This window comes from Coprinopsis cinerea (assembly GCF_000182895.1).
Source record: "Coprinopsis cinerea okayama7#130 chromosome 9 map unlocalized cont3.9, whole genome shotgun sequence".
In the NCBI taxonomy this organism is placed as follows: domain Eukaryota; kingdom Fungi; phylum Basidiomycota; class Agaricomycetes; order Agaricales; family Psathyrellaceae; genus Coprinopsis; species Coprinopsis cinerea.
Genome location: NW_003307536.1, coordinates 2,143,983 through 2,163,076, shown reverse-complemented (window position 1 = coordinate 2,163,076; position 19,094 = coordinate 2,143,983). Strand labels below are relative to the sequence as shown.

General features: G+C 51.4%; 6 protein-coding genes across 6 annotated transcripts; all 6 read left to right on the top strand.

The window, feature by feature from the left end:
- Nucleotides 1–264: 264 nt before the first annotated feature.
- Nucleotides 265–1,663, top strand: CC1G_08500 (hypothetical protein; the record flags this gene model as incomplete). The annotated part of the gene is made up of 4 exons (XM_001832620.1): nucleotides 265–284; nucleotides 342–347; nucleotides 403–1,022; nucleotides 1,077–1,663. 4 exons carry the CDS (start codon nucleotides 265–267, stop codon nucleotides 1,661–1,663), a joined length of 1,233 nt encoding a protein of 410 aa, XP_001832672.1.
- A 932-nt stretch (nucleotides 1,664–2,595) lies between these two features.
- On the top strand, nucleotides 2,596–3,463 carry CC1G_08499 (hypothetical protein; the record flags this gene model as incomplete). The annotated part of the gene is made up of 2 exons (XM_001832619.2): nucleotides 2,596–2,648; nucleotides 3,028–3,463. The coding sequence occupies 2 exons, from the start codon at nucleotides 2,596–2,598 to the stop codon at nucleotides 3,461–3,463; spliced, it is 489 nt and encodes a 162-aa protein (XP_001832671.2).
- A 995-nt stretch (nucleotides 3,464–4,458) lies between these two features.
- Nucleotides 4,459–5,711, top strand: CC1G_08498 (hypothetical protein; the record flags this gene model as incomplete). The annotated part of the gene is made up of 5 exons (XM_001832618.2): nucleotides 4,459–4,553; nucleotides 4,607–4,640; nucleotides 4,698–4,933; nucleotides 4,995–5,528; nucleotides 5,564–5,711. 5 exons carry the CDS (start codon nucleotides 4,459–4,461, stop codon nucleotides 5,709–5,711), a joined length of 1,047 nt encoding a protein of 348 aa, XP_001832670.2.
- An 8,803-nt stretch (nucleotides 5,712–14,514) lies between these two features.
- CC1G_15215 (hypothetical protein) lies at nucleotides 14,515–14,733 on the top strand (the record flags this gene model as incomplete). The annotated part of the gene is made up of 1 exon (XM_002910534.1): nucleotides 14,515–14,733. The coding sequence occupies one exon, from the start codon at nucleotides 14,515–14,517 to the stop codon at nucleotides 14,731–14,733; it is 219 nt and encodes a 72-aa protein (XP_002910580.1).
- Nucleotides 14,734–15,496: 763 nt separating this feature from the next.
- CC1G_15214 (hypothetical protein) lies at nucleotides 15,497–16,630 on the top strand (the record flags this gene model as incomplete). Its single annotated transcript, XM_002910533.1, has 7 exons — nucleotides 15,497–15,517; nucleotides 15,573–15,606; nucleotides 15,842–15,914; nucleotides 15,952–15,989; nucleotides 16,054–16,188; nucleotides 16,404–16,589; nucleotides 16,620–16,630. 7 exons carry the CDS (start codon nucleotides 15,497–15,499, stop codon nucleotides 16,628–16,630), a joined length of 498 nt encoding a protein of 165 aa, XP_002910579.1.
- Nucleotides 16,631–17,800: 1,170 nt separating this feature from the next.
- Nucleotides 17,801–19,063, top strand: CC1G_08617 (hypothetical protein; the record flags this gene model as incomplete). Its single annotated transcript, XM_001832615.1, has 5 exons — nucleotides 17,801–17,992; nucleotides 18,057–18,112; nucleotides 18,167–18,200; nucleotides 18,262–18,497; nucleotides 18,553–19,063. 5 exons carry the CDS (start codon nucleotides 17,801–17,803, stop codon nucleotides 19,061–19,063), a joined length of 1,029 nt encoding a protein of 342 aa, XP_001832667.1.
- Nucleotides 19,064–19,094: the final 31 nt, after the last annotated feature.

Below are 19,094 nucleotides of genomic sequence, written 5' to 3'. Positions count from 1 at the left end.
TCTTCTTTGGCTATCAGCATGGCGGCTAAATGTTTTGACAACAATACTGACGCGAATGGCTCTTAAACCGTGGTCTACCGATTCGGTCGTCTTTCCCTCCCTGACCCCAACTATGCCAACAAGGATTCCGTCTATGTGGACAAGAACGTACTCGAAACTTTGCTACCACACAAAGCCGAATATTAGCTCGACAACTCAATCTTCAGTCCAGACGCTTTCTCCAGAATCAAACTCCCCATCCACAAATACCAGTCTCGACGAGCGATGAACGCTGGTAACATGTTGTATGTAAACGATCCCTTACTCGCTCTTTCTTCAGACATCTGACCGTTTCTTTTCAGATATGCGTGAGTACACGATTTCTGTCATACCCTTTACATATCCCAACCCCCTTATCTACAGGTCGCCACAGCAGCGATACTCCCCATGGTCCTTCGAATTCGAAGGGTTGAACTACGCGTCGCCCTGGCCGTGGCAAATGTACTGGTTCTACCAGCAACAGCAACAAGCCAACTATTGCCATCCATCGTACCAAGTCCAACCAACCTACCGTCCGCTCCAAACGATCCCGCTACCTCCCACTTCGGACACATCGGACTCGGAAGGTGAACCTCACACTACCGCGAGGATCACCCCAGCCACTCCGGAGAGGGACAGGACGTCGACTACGACCCAGGATATTTCACGCAGGGATAACTCTCGCCCAAAGAAGAAGAATGCCAAAAAGAAGCCACAGCTCGCTCCTCTGACGCTCTCGCCTGCCTCTCCTGCGAAATCCGAGGTCACCCGGCTGACAGAAATGGATTCGCCGTCGCCGAAGAGTATGGTTCCAATGATACCAGGTCTTTCCTACTCGGAGCAGTGCTCGTTGCTCCGCAACGCTTCGCTGAGCTCGAGCGTTGGAAGTCCCGGAAGACGAGGGCGTGAGTTTGCGAGGCCGTCTCACTGGCGCGAAGACTACGTCCCGCCCTCCTCTCCCTGGATCAAGAAGCGCTTCCTCCAGCTGCGCTCGATCGTCAAAGGTATAATTCTCTTTCGTTAACCTGAGCCTTGATCCAATTTAACGTCGTTAACAGCTTCAGACGAGATCCTTCCAACTACGCTCCTCGCGCGCTCGCAACCGATCACATTAAACCCCCTCCTCCAATACCACTGTCCACTTCTCTCAACCTCCCTCCTATCCCCCTCCCACACCTCGTATGCATACTTCTTCGACCTCCGCCAAGACGCCCTCTCCGACTCGTCCATCCACCTCCCAGCGAGCAACGGGCCTGTCAACGCCCTCCATCACCTCCAGCTTGCCACCACGCCCCCAACGCACCACCTCACCCTCATGCATCCGCTCCTTCCATGGACACTCACAGTCCGCTCGTCGCACCCCAACGGCGTTTTGGTTTCAGATGTCCTACGTTGCATGTACGACGAGTTGATGAAACCGATCAGTAGGGAAGACTGGTGGAACGCCGAGATGGAGGCGGAGGATCGAGAAGCAGTCGAGGATGCGTACAGGCGGAGGTGTAAAACTGACGTCAAGCTGTTGATGGAAGGTGTGAAGAGAGTTGATTGGTTAGGAGACTCTGTTGGGTTCATAGGACTTGCTCCGGTGAAAGTGAATGGGATGTGGGAGATTAAGACGGTACCAGTCTTGGATTCGGATGTATGAACGAAGGGCATTCATCATTACATGCCATGCTTTTAGAATTGAACGAAACTGCACCATTCTCGTGGGTCGGAAACACCTTTGGTTGTCGCACTCTTGCCAGCGGCGCGTGACTGCACTGTCCAGCACTACCAGATTTCGTGAAGAGCGGAGAGAGTCTGGTGTTAGGCTTCAAGCGCCTGTGGATGTCCGATGAAGTGACGCTTAACGTATTCCGAGTTCTTCTGTTGTGAGTGAGACCGCCTTCTCAGAATCTTTACGAACGCGGTAGGTGCTATAATACAATTCACTTTGGTGCCACTGGGTTCGCCTCAAGGAACACACGCGTGAAACCATCGAAGACACGAGGCTTATGAAGTCCATAATCTCCAATCACCTCGTGAGTGCACCGGCATATCTATGCCCTCGCCTCCTGGATAGAAGCCTACAATTGGAGGCTGAATAGCGTCCAAACGTGGTATGTTTGGAGAAGAGCTTCCGCGTGTACGTCCTCCACATTCAACGCCCCGACTACGTTCAGTCTGCGCGTACTAATACTTAACCCCGCTTCCTGAAGGTCTTCCATTTATAGACACCGGTGTCTAGACACAGATTTATCAGGTAGAATCGCCAGTGTCCGGGAGAGGTGGATATCGAAGGAATGGGGTACCTGAAACTAACAGATTTCTGACTCCCCACCATTGCACTGGGGGTAGACGTTATAAAACGCTGCGGCGCCGCGCTGGCCGCCACTTTCACGAATAGCAACTATGAAAGGAAGGAACCCAAGTGCTAGCGCACGAGGAGGTCGATGACAACCGGCGTTGGCGATTATCAGGTCATTCGGAATAATCACTGGATTGGGCACCACGAGGTTACAACGTTGACTTACGGAGGTCATATATACATTAGCCCAAGACTAGTCCTCCAACTTAATGCACGTCACCCAGAAGACAATGAGCACTGGAACTGGAATTCCACGCCCCGAAGATTACGACGGTGCAATCTTGTACGTTCTCTTGTCATCTTCAAGGCCGATGTCTGAGAATAAACACAGAGTGGTGGGGGTAACTGGAAGTGGAAAAAGCACGGTGCGCATTCTCGCGGACAACTTGAATGGGCCTATTCTTACACCCTTCGTCGGCAGCTTATAAACAAAATGTGTGGCCATAACAAACTCGGCATCTCTTCCGGGTTAGAATCCTGTACGAAGAGGGTTCAGTGGGCTATCGAAGGACGATGGTTGTTTATTGACACACCGGGCTTCGACCACTCAGAAATGTGCTTGGAGGAAATCCTGGAGCAAATTGCGCACTTCGTACTTAAGATACAGTAAGGTCCAGGATTTGGGAGCTGCTCTCTTTTACCATGCTCACTCAGCTTCATAGGGCACATAGAGGCTTCGTATCGTCCAGTGTCGTGCTTTTACTTGATGACGGCAGCTTGAATGAGCGAACCGCCTGGTTCAATCAGATCTGCGATTTTATGGCAGGCCTAGCATGGGAGAAAGAACTTCACTGGAAGATCATCGTGGCCATAGGAAAGGCCAACGGCGGGGACGAAGGGGCTTTAGGGCGCGTCCAACAAGTGCTCCAGCCCATCATCCATAAAAGCCACTTCTATGACAAGGCGCTCAACACTCGTTCACAATTGGTCGAGTTCCTCAGATGGGTTCCCAAGGTTCAAGGATACAGGCAGCCCTTAGACTTGACCCGGGAGTTGAGCCTTCTGAGGATACGTTTACGGGCGAAACATAGTCTGAAATGGCTCTTGTATCTTTGGGTCTCTACAAACGTCTCTTGCAAAGGTCGTGTCAGCCACTAGTACCTGCCAACCTCGGACGGTCCACTTGCCTCCCATTTGTGTACGTAGTAACGTGTTAAAGAGAAAAGCCTCTTGTCTGCAATGCTGTCTACCAGCAAATGAGCCTCTATGCTGGATTCCATAGTTCTAGCCAATCGCATTCGCTCAGCGCTCAGGGCTTCACGATTCAATATTCAAGTATGATCGCGTGTCAGGTGGACTCCTCGTTGTCTTGAGTCCATTCGCACTGTCTGGTGGGAGGCTTCATGCTAGAGAACGAACTCTACCAGAGTATGGGTTGTCTACCGGACCAGCGAAATCAACCCACGAGGCACCTTTGACTCCGCAATGTGATATGGAAGGAAGTTTACGCACCGCCTCGTATTATCCGCGAGGCATTTGTGCAGGTGTTAGTTAATTCATTTGAAGTGACATCCGAGGCTTGAGGACGGACACTTTCGCTTACTATGGAAGTGTGAAACGTTGGTTCATAGGGCCCCAGGGATGATCGATGATCTCATAGAGGTCATGGGATACCCTTCTAGCGCCGCGTAGCAAACGTCCACATGGTATTTTGGCCGGTGAATCGAAGGCCCCACCTCCAGCGCTTGCCACGGTCGTACTGCATATTCTCCTTCCCCTCGTGTATTTTTTGCGACACAACGGGGTGTTCGAGTGTAGCATGCATTCCATGATCGATATCTTCAACCGATCAGCGTGCACCTGCGACTACACAAGGAGACAATTTACAGATTTTGATCACTACTTGCCGTTTTCCATCCTGGAATAGACGCCCGGGCCTATTGTCGTACGCAACCTTCACCCGTTCACGGTTAACACCGTTGGCCAGCCTGCCGGCACAGGAACTATCGATCGCAGAAAGCGAAGATGGTGCACATGTCAACCACCCACCCCTCGTAGGTTTAAATACCAAGCGACCGGAGCAAGTATACACGAGCTACAACGCTTCGCTAACACCTCGCCTCTCAAACTCCAACCGGAGCTTCGACGAAAAAATGACCACCACGGGGAAGGCGGCAAAGAAAACCAAGCATACATCGTCTGGAGACCGTGTAATGGAGAACACACAACCCGGCGACATTATTGTACCGTGCGTTTCAAAACACTCAGATCTTAATACGTTTCTGCTTACCGCGGCTGCAGAATTATGGGGGCATCAGGGGCAGGGAAGAGTTCGGTACGACGTAGATTCTTGCCGATAGGGCCGTGTACTAACTTTGACCCGCTCCTCCAGTTCATTAACCACATACTGGGGGACACTTCCAACCAGAGAGTTAAAGTCGGGGCGGATGTAGTCTCGTGCACTCAACTCGTACAACCGGTCTGCATCGACATCCGCGACACATTTCCCTACCTAATGCGTCCAGGGGACAGTGGTCGGTTGGTGCTGGTGGACACTCCTGGATTTGACGATACATATAAAGGGGATATGGACATCTTGTCGAGAATAACCAAGTGGCTCGCGCGATCGTGAGTACAGTTCAACTGGTCGATGCTGATTTCGACTCGGAATACTAACGAATGGCTGCAGATACAGTAAATCGATGACTGTCAGAGGTGTCATCTTTATGCACGATATCACTGAAGTACGGCTGAGAGGAACCATGCAGAGGTGCCTCAAGACGTTCGAGAAGCTTTGCGGCCAGGATGCATACCAGAAGGTCATCATAGTCACCTCGAAGTGGGATAGCGTGACGCCATGTGAAAGCGAGGCGCACCTTTCTCCGGCGGCGGTGGGAGAGAAAAGGGTGCAGGACTTGAAGGAGAAGGCATGGAACGAGCTGACTAGCGGAGGCGCCATTGTCTATAACTTCACTCCGGCGGACCGAGAAAAGGCGCTGGAGGTTGTCAAACTCGTCCTCATGAATAGAGCCAAGGACTCTGCCCTTGCCGCTCAGAGAGAAGTTGTCGACCGCCAAAGAGAGGTGTATCAGATTGGTGCCGCAAAGACACTGGTGAAGCAAATCCAAGAAGGTTTCGGCGTGAATGTGGCGAAAAAACCCCCGTTCGGTACCAGGTTCAAACAAATGCTGGGTATGAATGTGGGCGACTTCTTTCCTCATAAGTATGTTGTTGTCGCTGATGTCTTTGATCCTATAGAAACCCGATATCGACGATCATGATGATGCTAGTTCCAGTCCTTGTGCTTGTTGTTGTACCCGTGCCCATGCTTGTGCTTGTGCTTGTGCTACTCGTGATAGTCACCAGCAGTGATGGCGACAGTACTAGTAGTGTGTGTATTCAGTAGCAGCTCAATAGCAGGCCTATAAGTTAGCAGGGATCCGTCAGACTCGATATTACGTACATATGTCCTATGCACGAATCCCCCTATGTACAATACTTATTTCATATCCAAGTCTCAAGTACGTGCCATGGAAAGCGATACTACTCGTGGGCACCAAAAGTGATGGCACTCTCACGGTTTCTCTGCCAAAATCGCGACATTGTAGCCTCAATAAGCCAGTACCTACTGTACGTATTCCTTGAAAATTTTTGCATGAAGAGTTCGTTCTCAGCCTTGTATAAGCTACCCAAAGATGAACCCCAGTGAGAACCGCGTCGGCTCAGATCGTGCCACACGTGCTCCCAGCATGTCAACTAGATTGCCCTCGGCTCAGATAACGCCAAATCGGCTGCGGGCAACTTTTTCGTTTCTAACCACCACGTCGACATGCAATCTTCGCCGTCATTTTCAGGATTCCTCACATCTCCTCACATATACTTTTGGCCCTCGTCCCAGAATCGCTTGTACCAGCGTCATTTGACGCGTATTAACTTTTCATAAATGCTAGGTCACGGTGTTTGTGGACTCGTTTATAAGTCCTCGCCTTTCTCCCTCTACCACCATACCTCAAGACTTTACGCTGCCATACCCCGTTGTACCGGGCGTTTGGCCCAACCCGCCCTTCGTTGCTCGCTACTCACAGTCCGGCGTCACGCTGTTGGTACCGTCAATGCCACCTCCAGCCCACGCCCGGGGCACGACTTCCTTGTGAGTCGCGCCCACTGCCCAGTCTCTTCCGGCTGGCTACGTTCACTAACCCCCCTTCCCGCAGGGTATCCTCTCAGCTCTGCATGGGAAGAATTACCCCCTGCCTACGTTAGCACCTCGGCTAACATTCTGCTGTCTTCAGTATGCCTTTAATCCCTCTTCTCTCGCCCCTACTGACTTTATACTGTGTCTCTTACAGGAACAGCGAAGCTAGACTGACTTGTAACAGTGAAGACTTATCATGTACGTGTAGTTCTATTGTTTTTCCTTTATTCTTTTCTATTGGGCTTTTCGAGCTCCTGTGTATTCTCTATGTAGTGTAGAAAGTGTATTAATAGTGTATTATAAAATGGACAAATGTTTTGTGTTTTCTACGAGACGAGCGAGACCGATTTGAGCCAGCAAAAGTGGGCAATATTGCTGCTCCAGTATGCTCCAGTGAGATCGTAGCGGCTTTGCATGTTGGCCGCTGGAATATGATCTGAGACGATCTGGGCCGATGGAAATCTCACTGGGGATGAACTCAATAGAGACAATACTCGCCGAGATCCACATTGGCCCACCTCAGGGACTACAGTGTAACCTGTATATAGCCTCTCGTAGCGGCCTTCTTTGTAGTGCAAGGAAGGTATCTAAGAGCCCGAAACTGATTGATTGATGGAGCAGTTGTCCCAAAATGGCAGCCTCCATCAGATGCCATACACCATATTGGGAGCGAACCCACGTCACCGCCCTGTCGCCAGCTGCCACAGGGAAGAGCGCCCATAAGCACTACACGCACGGTTGCACTTGTGTTCTGCCACAAAAAACATTTAATCCCGCTTTCTTCGACAATCCTGCCCTGCATGTTTCGGTGGAGACAAGTTTGGGTTGTCCTTGGAACTGTGAGTTTCTCCTGGTCGCATGTAATGTTCCCCGCGAATCAGAACTAACCGTTGAACCCAGTGGAGGTGATGCTATGATTGCCGTCGATGGTAATTTCAATCATCGACACAATCGTGGGGTCAAGCACTGTCCCAAGTTCTACGAACCTGAACATTTCCTGTCCAAGGAGCTCGTCGATACAATCGGTGAACGGATGAAGGCCGCCAGAACGGGACCCAAGCGCGAAGTAACAACGAAAGTCCCGAAAGAGGCTGTCAAAGCGTGTCAAAAGTCACACCAAGCAGGGAGTGGTTCCAACGTCAAGACCTCTCTTGACAAGTTCGATGCCGGAGGAGTCATGGCGGCGGTATGCCGCCATGACATTCCTTTGTTCGCCGCCAACATCGACACCGCAGGTGAACAACAGAAATTTGCGGTGGCCCTTATCGAAAAGATCGCGAGTCTTATGCCTTCTAATGCCACATTAGTGGTGCTCTACGATGTAGGGTGCGTCCTTGATCGAAGCGTTCAACTCGTACGTACCTTTTACCCCCAATTACGAACCATTGTTGCTCAGACATCCAGCAGCATCCTATCATGGACTCCCGTCTCACCACTCGGCTGAAGTTTGTCACAAGTGCCATGCACGCGTACGCTCATCAATGGGCGTGTCAACTCGGGTACAACCCCCGCCTGCAAACTGGACTGGCATTGAGCGATGGGGAAGGGGTGGAACGAATATGGTCGATGCTGAGACGGCTGATAGCAATACAGCGAAACTGCTCGGTAAGTCCCTTGGCTGTAGCGGTGTTGTCGAGATTTAACGTCGTCAACTCAAGGCTGAAAAACGTATCTGGCTCCTCGATCGACAATTGCACTACATCAACAGGGCCTTTCGCGATGAACTGGGGGATATTATTCGACGTCGACTGACAAAATCGGTTCCAAAGCAAGAACAAGAAGCTCTCGCGATTTTGGAAGAAACCGAAATGCTTAGGGACGAACTCGAGAGACAGTGGCAAGACCAGAGGGCCACGGAGATGTCCGTCAACGCGGGTGAGTTCGTTGTATCTTATCATCTCGCCTTCCATGCTGAAACCAAGCTCATTGGCCAGGGTCCAAGGCAACAGGAAAGAAGGAACTTGACGCAGTCATCAACGTTCAGGCAGAGCTCAAGGCCATGGAGAAAAATCTCAAGGTTGCCCGCAAGATTCTGAAGAAAAGCAGTACCAAGGCGGCCAAGGCGCAGGCCCAGAAGCTCGCGAACAAGTCAGCGGAGATGCAGGAAGCTGTCAACAAGATCTACGAGGCCCTTGACGTGGCTGAAGACCTACCCGACCTCGAAGGGGTGAGTTTCGAATACATCCGCGAGCTCCTTATATTGCGCGACGTCAAGGCCAGGAGCTCGCCACACGCATCAACTGGAACGAAGCGCCTTTACGTTCTCAGTACTACACTGGCCTCTCCGACCGCATCAAGAACGAGTTGGCTAAACGTCCTCGGCCTGCTACGCTTTTGGAGTTGCAGAATGTCGTCTTCGATATGGACGAACGTTGGCACGAACGACAAGAGGAGATTCGTCGTGATCAAGCTCTCCTCAAGGCCCTCCAAGCCAAGCTATCTGGCAAGGCTTCGTCTTCACCCTCTCTCTCGTCTGGCTCTTTGGCCACCCCGGCTTCGACTTCATCTAACTCGACCAAGACTTCGCCTCAGTCGGCCGGTAACACTTCGTCTTCGTCGACCTCTTCCTCTGCCAAAGGAAAGTCGAACAAGACTTCATCTTCTTCTTCGTCTACGACTCCCTCGACTTCATCGTCGACACCCTCGACGTCCTCTGCCCCTCCTCGCCCTTACGCCGACAAGCTTGACGCTAGCGGAAAGCTCAAGCCTGAGGAGCGTGCCCGCCGTATCAAGGAAAGCCTTTGTATGGTGTGTGGCAGCACAGAGCACAAGGCGTCAGAGTGCCCCAAGTCTAGACATCGCGCTCGCTTTGCTTCCGCCGGTCAGCCTGCCACTGACACGTCTGCGGGAAAAGCTTGAGCAGTCTGCTGACCTCGCCTCCTCCAGTTGACTGCAGCCTCTCAGCAGGAGTGCCTGAGGTTCGACTTAATGCTGCTGCTCTCTCCGATCCCCATGCTCTCTCGTTTTCGGTCTCCGTTTATTCTTCGACGTCTTCGCCTATCGACCTCGACTCCCTGGTGGATTCGGGTTGTACGGACTGTTTCCTCGACTCAGACTTTGTCAATTCTCATTCGACTTTGCAATTTTACGAAATTCCGCCAGTGCCCCTTAGACTCCTTGATGGATCTGTTCGTACTTGGCTCACTTCTGCAGCGGATATCATCCTCTGCTTTCCGTCTGGTGATGAGTTCTTTCTCAAGTGCTTCATCACAAAGCTGGATGCTCCGTATCCCCTGATTCTTGGACACAACTGGCTCCGCCGATACAATCCGTTGATTGACTGGCGTCGTGGTCAGATACTTTCGTTCGAATCGGCCGATAACCCCTCTTCTTTGAGCTCACTCGTCGCAGCAAACGTCGAGACCTCCGTTTCTTCATCCAGCCTTCCGTCACAGGCGTCTCAGCCTTCCGTGGTCCCTTCTTCGACCAAATCTTCCGTCTCTCTTCCTTCCCCCATCGACTTCGACTCACTCGACTCCGACCATTTATCACCGCAGGAACCGATTGTTCCTTTACTTCAAGATTCGCCTCAAGACTCGTCGATGTCGATTCCTCCTTCCATTTCCCTTTCTTCTTCTACTTCCAAGTCTTCACCTTCTCCTTCTAAGTCTTCTCCTTCTTTCACTTCTAACCCTGTGCCAATCGCTTTTGTGAACGCTTCAGCCTATCGTCGAGCTGTTCGCATGAGTGGTTCGCAGACCTTCTTGCTTTCTATTTCTCCTTCTTCAGACAACGTCTCGCGGGCTTGTGCTGCTTCGACTAGCACCACCGACACTCCAGATCTCTCCAATGTCCCGGAAGAGTATCACGAATTTGCCGACGTCTTCAGCAACGCCAAGGCTTATTCGCTTGCGCCACATCGCCCTTACGACTTGCGCATTGATCTGGACGAGTCTCAGCCCCTTCCTCCGAGTCGGCTTTATTCTCTCTCCCCAGCCGAAACCCTTGCGCTACGCGAGTTCTTGGACGAGAATTTGCGCGCTGGTTTCATTCGCTCTTCGACTTCTCCGCTAGGCGCACCCATTCTCTTCGTCAAGAAGAAGGATGGCTCCCTACGTCTTTGTGTGGATTACCGGGCGCTTAACCGCATCTCCAAGAAGGACCGCTATCCGTTACCCCTCATCTCGGACCTTCTTGCAGCCCCAGCTCGTGCCAAAGTCTATTCCAAGATCGACTTGAAGCACGCCTACCACCTTGTGCGCATTGCGGATGGGGACGAGTGGAAGACTGCTTTTCGAACTCGCTATGGCTCTTTCGAGTGGTTGGTGATGCCTTTTGGTCTCACTAACGCGCCGTCCGCTTTTCAGCGTTTTATGAACGACATCTTCGCCGATATGACCGACGTCTCGGTTATCGTATACCTCGACGACATCCTGGTTTTCTCCGACAATCTCTCTCAGCATCGTGAACACGTCAAAGAGGTGCTTAGACGTCTCCGCAAGCACGGGCTTTATGCTTCGCCTAAGAAGTGTGAGTTCCACGCTGACCGCGTCGAGTACCTTGGGTACATTCTTTCACCCGACGGCCTCACCATGTCGCCTGAGAAAGTCAAAGTCATCCAGGATTGGGCCTGAACCTCGTTCAGTGAAAGACGTCCAGTCTTTCCCTCGGTTTCGCCAACTTCTATCGTCGTTTCATCCACGGCTACTCCGACATCGTCGTTCCGCTCACGCGCCTTACTCGCAAAGACACGCCTTTGAGTTTCTTCCGCCGCTCGCAAGTCTTTCGAGACCCTCAAGTCTGCTTTCATTTCTGCTCCTATTCTTGTTCACTGGCAACCTGATCGGCCTCTCATCATCGAGACAGACGCCTCCGACTACGCCTTGGCCGCCATTCTCTCTATTCAGCTCGAGTCTGGAGAGATCCACCCAGTCGCCTTTCACTCCCGCACTTTCCAAGCCGCCGAACTCAACTACGACGTCCATGACAAAGAACTCCTTGCCATCTTCGAGGCGTTCAAAGTCTGGCGTCACTACTTGGAAGGCGCAGGCGACCCGGTCAACGTCGTCACAGACCATAAGAACCTCGAGTACTTCTCGACTACCAAGGTTCTCACTCGCCGTCAGGCGCGGTGGTCTGAATACCTTTCCCAGTTTAACCTCGTCGTCCGTTTCCGTCCTGGCAAATTGGGCACCAAGCCTGATGCGCTAACACGACGATGGGACGTCTACCTTAAACAGGGGGGTAGTGACTTCGCCAGCGTAAATCCGGTCAACCTTCGTCCAATCTTCGCGTCTGAGCAGCTGGCTTCGTCATTGAGGGCTTCGACTATCTACATCCCTGCCCTCCGAGCCTCGCTGGTTGTCGACTCTGCTAGTCTTCATTCTGATATCAAGGCTTCTTATTCTTCGGACCCCCTCGCCTCTTCACAACTTCCCACTCCTTCTGACCCTCGTTGGGAGCTTCCATCCGACGGTCTTCTTAGACTTGATGGGCGTATCTACGTTCCAGATAGTCCCGGGCTTACGTCTTCGAGTCTTGCAGCTCAAGCATGATCACCCTCTCGCTGGTCACTTCGGTCGCAACAAAACGATCGAATTGGTTAGACGTGACTATGTTTGGCCTAAACTGCGTTCGTTTGTCGCAGACTACGTCAATTCTTGCACGACTTGTCGCCGTACGAAGACTCCTCGCCACAAGCTTTATGGTCTCCTGAAGCAGCTACCCATTCCCCTCCGTCCTTGGGAATCCATCTCCATGGATCTCATCGAGCAACTCCCTTCCTCTGGTGGTTTCACAGACATCCTCGTCGATCGTTGATCGCCTGTCCAAGCAAGCTATCTTCATCCCCACAGACCAACATCTCACGTCTGCGGAGCTTGCACGCCTTTTCGTCATCCACGTCTTCTCCAAGCACGGCGTCCCTTCGAACGTGACGTCTGATCGTGGTTCAGAGTTCGTCTCCCACTTTTTCCGTGCTTTGGGCGAAGCCTTGGACATGAAGCTTCACTTCACCTCAGGTTATCACCCTGAAGGCGACGGACAGACCGAACGAGTTAACCAGACCTTGGAGCAGTACCTTCGGGCGTATTGTTCTTACCAGCAGGATGATTGGCATCGACTCCTTCCCCTCGCCGAATTCGCTTACAACAACGCGCCTTCAGCTACCACTGGTGTCTCGCCTTTCTTCGCAAACAAGGGTTACCATCCAAGTCTTAACATCCACCCTGAACGCGACTTAGCCAGTTCCGCCGCGCAAGAATTTGCAGTCGACCTCGCCTCGTTGCACGAGTACCTTCGGGAATCTATCACCGCCGCACAGAAGTCTTACCAGCTATACGCCGATTGCAAACGTCTAGCACCCCCAGACTTCAAAGTCGGTGATCGCGTCTTCGTCAAAGCTGCCTTCTTCCGAACCACCCGACCTACCAAGAAGTTGTCTGAACGATATCTCGGTCCTTACGAGATTATTGCTCAGGTTGGCACCCACTCCTTCACCCTTCGACTTCCAGACTCCATGCGTTCCGTTCACCCCGTCTTCCACGTCTCGATGCTCGAACCCCATCACGAGTCTCAGATTCCTCTTCGTCACGAGCCTCCTCCACCTCCGGTAGAGGTAGACGGCGAATTGGAGTATGAGATTGCCGAAATCCTAGACTCGAAAGTGGATCGTCGTAGACGCGCCTGCAAGCTTCTCTATGAAGTACGCTGGTTAGGCTACGAGAACACAGACGAAGAACGCTCCTGGCTCCTTGCTACCGAGTTGAGCCATGCCAGGGAGTTAGTCGAAGACTTCCATCGTCGATATCCCGACAAGCCTGGACCCGAGTGGTGACCCGTCCGCCTTCGCCTTGTTGTCTCGACTTCTCATTTTTTCCTTCGACTTCATTTTCTTTTCTTTCACATTCCTATGCTTCAATTTCTCTTCGACATCGACTTCACCTTTGGCCTCGAGGGCTCGGCCGTAACAGGGGGGTACTGTCAGGGCTCGTGCACTTAGCAGAACTCTGATATACACTCGCGCCTTCCCTAGACTCGGCTTAGACTTCGACACTTCGACTTCACATCCCGACGTCTCGACTTTCGCTTCCAGCCATACTCGAACCCTCGACTTCCCCAACGTCTTCAGCCGCACCGCCACCTAGACTCCGGTCGTGTCAATGTCTACTGATCTAGACTTCACCGGATCAGGCAAGACGCGCGACTCGGCTCCTTCCGTGATCTCGGATCCTCCGGAAGTCTAGTGGACTTTAGGCGCGCGCTTGGTATTTCGAAGCCTTCGACTCTGTATTGTTCTTTGGAAGTATGTTCCCTTTTTAGACGTATTCGTTCTTTGTTGTTGTCCGAAGTTCCCTTGTACGTCATATCTCGACTTTCCTGATTTATCGATGTTATTATCTTTCTTTTCTTCGGCTTATCTTTCCTCATCACATGTTCTTTGCTCAAGACTTGTCTTCGACCTTTCTACTTCATGTCTTTGCTCTAGACTTTCTTATCATGTTGTGATTGGTTCGTAGATAGCTTCTTCGACTCTCTTGTGTTGTTCTTGGATCGATTCGCCTTCATGTCGTTTGCATTTCTCATTCATACATCTTAGTCTCGCCTTCATGTTTCTCCATCGTTTTCTCCGCACTTCTCTTGTCGAAGATTCTCTAGACGTGTCCTCTATAAGTACTGTATGGTTTTGTAGTAGATACCTCATCCGGAATCTCGACTAGGACTCAATCCCCTCTCCTCCATCGACTAGGACTTTCCCCTCATCGAATCCTCTGTCCGAATTCCTAAGTCTAACTTAACTCTCTCCACGTCTTCGACCGTTGAGCCTTTAGCTCCAGTCGTCTCTCTACGTCGCGCTCTCGCCGCAAGGCGTCCGTCCGGTCCGTCGGCCTAGCCAGCCATAGGAACCTTGACGAAGGGTACACGTTCTTATAACGTGAGACCAAGGCTAACCTCCGACCCCGAAGTCTCCTCTCCATCTCAGACTTCGCCTCACTCCTCTTCACTCACGCCCATCGTCTGACACTTCGCGAGGACGCAGCCACCCACCAATACCGCCTCCAATCAATGGTCGACAATGCAAGATTATTCGGACCCTCGATGCCCCCCTTCCTATACGCCAAACGACGTGTACCCGCCTTCTTACCAGCCAGACCTGCGTCACCAGTCCGCTCAATACAGCGCTCAGTTCTACGACCAGTACAACCCGGCCTACAATGGACAACCGGAGATCACGTTCATGCCGCAGATGGGACAGCAGCCTCCTTCGAGTATGCAGAATCTGCAGGGCCGTTGACGAGGGGGAGACATTTCATCTCTGTCTTTTACACGCTTCCGTAACTGATATGGTAACTCCTCCCCTGTGGCCTGCCCTGCCTCTTGCTCTCTTGGACGTTCGGAAGTAGCATGCCTCCCCGATGAGACCCCCCCCCCCCGGGGTCTCATCCGTTTTTGTTATCTTATCTGTGTGTCGTTTCTCTCGTCTTCATTGGACAATGTCTATTTATTGTACCCGACGTATCTTAGTATCTTACAATCCTCCGAGTCCTCTAATTTGTACCTATACGTCTCTTGGTGTCATTTTTGAGATCTACTACTATCATCTGTAGCGTCTCCATCTTCAAATATATCTTCTTGCTTTTTTGATCAAGCTCGCATTATGCGTCATTTGGGTCATTGGCGAGGGTACTAAGATGAGTTTGTTAAGTAAGTGACCAGGTCCATGGCCGTGTTACAGTTTTACCTAGTCAGAATCTAACAAATGTTTGAAAGAAACCCTGTAGTTCCGACCGGTAAAAATATTGTTGACTCGGAAAACACGCTCGTTGAGTCTTCCATAAATCATCACGCTATAATCGGCACCGGCATAAAGCAGTACCGGAAAGATTTCTAGGAAAACATACACGAATGATTTGTTGGAAAACATACGGTGTTTGGAAAACATACAGGGAGATAGCGGAGAGACAGACGGATTTGATGGGGAGGGCCTGCCTAATGATTTGGGATCTCGCGGCGTAACTCGATGAATGCCTGCGTATGGGGCCTTTGGGTTTCACGCTATGTGCTCGCTCCGGGTTGCGGTATGTTGGTCGCGTTGCTCGTGTTGCTGATAAGTAGACAAAAGTGGATATGTAGACAGCGTGTAGACAGCAGGGGGAGCAGGGAGAGGGTATGTCGGGCTCCAAATAGCTTGGGGGACATACCCCGCTCGACCCCGCTCGGCCCGGTGTTCCCCCGAGCTTGAGCACTACTGAGCGCCGAGATGATGAGCAGGAGGTGCACTCCTCCACCTCCCCCCCATACTGCCCGACGAGCGACCCTCGAGCGACCCTAACTGCATTAGGCCTATAGGGAAACTGCGCTATAGCAGTTTGGCTGATAGCCCTATTGCGCCCCATACAAAGATGTGCGCTACATGCCTTCACGTGACGTCAAGGCACTTCAAACTGCGTGCCCTGGGGTGCATTGGCCTCGAATGTATATTTTCGACATAATTTTCCTCTTGCACTTTCAGCTTAAAGTCATTCCAACTCAAACTCCTTGATATGATAGGTACGTACAGCCTAAAGTTATATCTCAAACAGTTTGGTGAAATCTTTATGCATTGCTGAGAAAGGTCGAAAACGAATTGCCAGTAACAGAGTGCCATCACTTTTGGTGCCCGCGAGTAACTCTTCACCTCTTAAAGTGACTTGCTTGCAACGAATCCCGTGTGGTGCCTCTGATTCTAACGCATCTCTATACGCGTCGCGTAAGTAGATATAGGTAGCTTCTTGACTGACGATGAGGTGAGGAGGTCGTGATTACCTGAGAGTGTGTGTGTGTGTGTGTGTGCGCTTCCAAGGTCGATGTGGTCGGTCAAATGATCTGAAAGGTCGGCTGGGCGCCGACGCGTATACCTTGCGAAGCAAACGTTGACTTGCCTTCTCCGACGTCGCTGACGCAGCTGGCTCGATGCCCGGGTAGTCGCAGCGACTAGTGACGACCCTGGGTGTCTGACTTTCCTCTTCTCTCTCGCGCAGTTTTCAGGCATTGCCGTCGCGCCATCCGTCGGCGGTCGCAGGACAGACTCACGAGCTCTCGCTGAACCCAATTTCATGCCGGCGATTATTCGCAACGACATCAGAACACGCAATGAAACTCGAAACAAGGGTATGTTTAATTATTTACGGCCCGCTTCAGTGGTCCACTGAAGCGGGCCGTAAATAATTAAACTGACAGTGGAACATCCGAAACTGTGACCAAAGATACAAGTGCAGAAGAATCTACGGCTCCCACTGGCAGACCATCGGGAACTTTGGTCGACGCTTCAAGAGAACAGAACGCAAACACGGAGGAGTACGTCCCATGTATAAATACCCCGTCACACCACTGTATACATTCGCAAGCCACCAATCCCGCAGACCAAAGGTCAGCAGGTTGATTCATTTATTTGGGGCAGGATTCAGCGGTTCAGGCTGTTTGAGGTGGAGTATATTTCTGTACCGGTGACCATGTTTCGAACGATTAGACGAAGAGACGAGGGATATTTTGCCGAGGGTAGAGACTTGATTTGGAAATTCGCTCCTATGTACTTAGTTTCGCATCGACTGTTTGTATTGCTTTGTCAATTGGGACAGGGGGCTTATCTAATACTGGTTGGGAGGAAACCTTGCTTCGCAAGGTAATCAGTTTCGGCTTTTCCGCGATCTCTTCGATCCCCCTTCCTCTAAGAAGCTGGACGTCATGCTACCACTCCTCACAGGTAAAGCGAAAGATTTTGTCATTATGTATGTCCACTGGCATTTTTGTGACGTCCCTCCATCATCCTGACATCGCAATGGTGTCCAAGTGTTGTGGGTATTACAGGAGCTGGAAAAAGCACGGTCGGCATACATGATCATCTCGATGCATGAACTTCACGCCGACGCTGTCTTGTAGTTTATCAACCATTCACTGGGGGTTGGGCTCCAGAGAAAGCATGTCCAAGTGGGCCCCAAGGACTCCGTCCACTCTTGTACCAAGCGCTGCCACTTTGTGGAACTGGAAGTTCCGAACAACTTGGAGATTCTGCCCAAGCAGGGCCCACGGAGACTTGTATTGGTGGATACGCCAGGGCTCAACAACTCGGATGGATCCCTCTCAGACGATGCGATCATGAAGCAAGTCTTAGGGAAGGTTAAAAAATCGTAAACATCCAGCATTTTCTTCATTGGGTGGCAGGCGGTGCTTATGATTTCCGTAGATATGGCGCCGGAGTGACTGGAGTGGGATTTATTTACCTTTACGATCTATCTGCCTCTCCAGGTCAAAACTCTGTCGAAGAGAACCTAGAGTTACTCGCAAAATACTGGGGAAAAGACGCATTCAGAAGGACGGTCGTAATGTCATCGCACTGGGGAAGCATTCCACGCGAGAAGATGCAAGAAGCGACCAGGCGCGAAAGAGAACTCAAAATAAAATTCGGGAACGAGCGACTAGAAGATTGCGTCCGTTACATACCCTTCGACCCAGCAGACCACCAAACCGCCTGGAAAGCTCTTCGTACCATTCTCTGCCAGTATGACCGCGACTTGGTATGTGGGCAGTGTCGTAGCGCCCCAAGATCTCTCTTTAACTCGGGGGAAACCAATCTTGCAGTCGGGGAACGATGCCGCGCTGATCCTTGGGCCGCAGCCCAATGATAGCATTATCCTGTGCGTTTTTGTGGCTAGCATCGGACTTGACATTTTCTTACCACCTTTGCGCAGAGTTACTGGGCTATCGGGGGCAGGAAAGAGTTCAGTAAGTAATTATGCGCTGCCGTACAGAAGTAACACGCTTTCTCTGACCGTGATGTACATAGCTTATCAACCACATATTGGGCCCGAATTCTAAACAGAAGGTGAAAGTCGGGAACCAGCTGGAGGGGTGCACCCAGGATGTACATGCAATCTGCACCGACATGCCAGTGCAGCTTTCCCACCTGCTGGGGGAAGGAGACAGTGGCCGGCTGGTTCTGGTAGACACACCCGCCTTTGACGGCGCTTATGAAGGGGAGATGATAACTTTGACTCGAGTCGCCAACTGGCTTGCGCGATCGTGAGTTTCTGCACACTTTCATTAATTTTGATACCTGACATTGGTGTACGTGCAGCGCCCCGATGACGGTTAGAGGCGTTATTTATGTTCATGACATGAGCGAATCACGGATCACAGGCTCTATGAGAAGGTATCTCTGGACATTGGAGAAGCTTTGTGGGGAGGAAATGTTCGGGAAATTGGTGATTGTTACCTCGAAGTGGGACAGTGTGAGGCCAAGAGAGAGCCAGGGTCACCTTTCCCCCTCTCAGGTGGGAGAGGAGAGAGTGGAGGTTTTCAAAATGAGGGCTTGGAACGAACTAATCAACGGAGGGGCCATCGTACGCAACTTCCATCCGGCAAACCAGGCTCAGGCATTGGAGATTGTCAAGCTCGTCCTCACGAACAGATCTGGGGTTGAAGACGTTCCCCTTGCCGTCCAGAGGGAAATCATTGTGGAGGGAAGAGAGCTGCGCCAAACCAGTGCTGCAAAGGGCCTGTTGCAAGGGATTCACAACAATTTGGACGCAGATGTGTCGTCCAAAGTCTGGTTCGACAAAAAAATCAAGCAATTCTGGCGTGTCTGAATTTTAATATCTCCCGGAAATCAGAATGCTG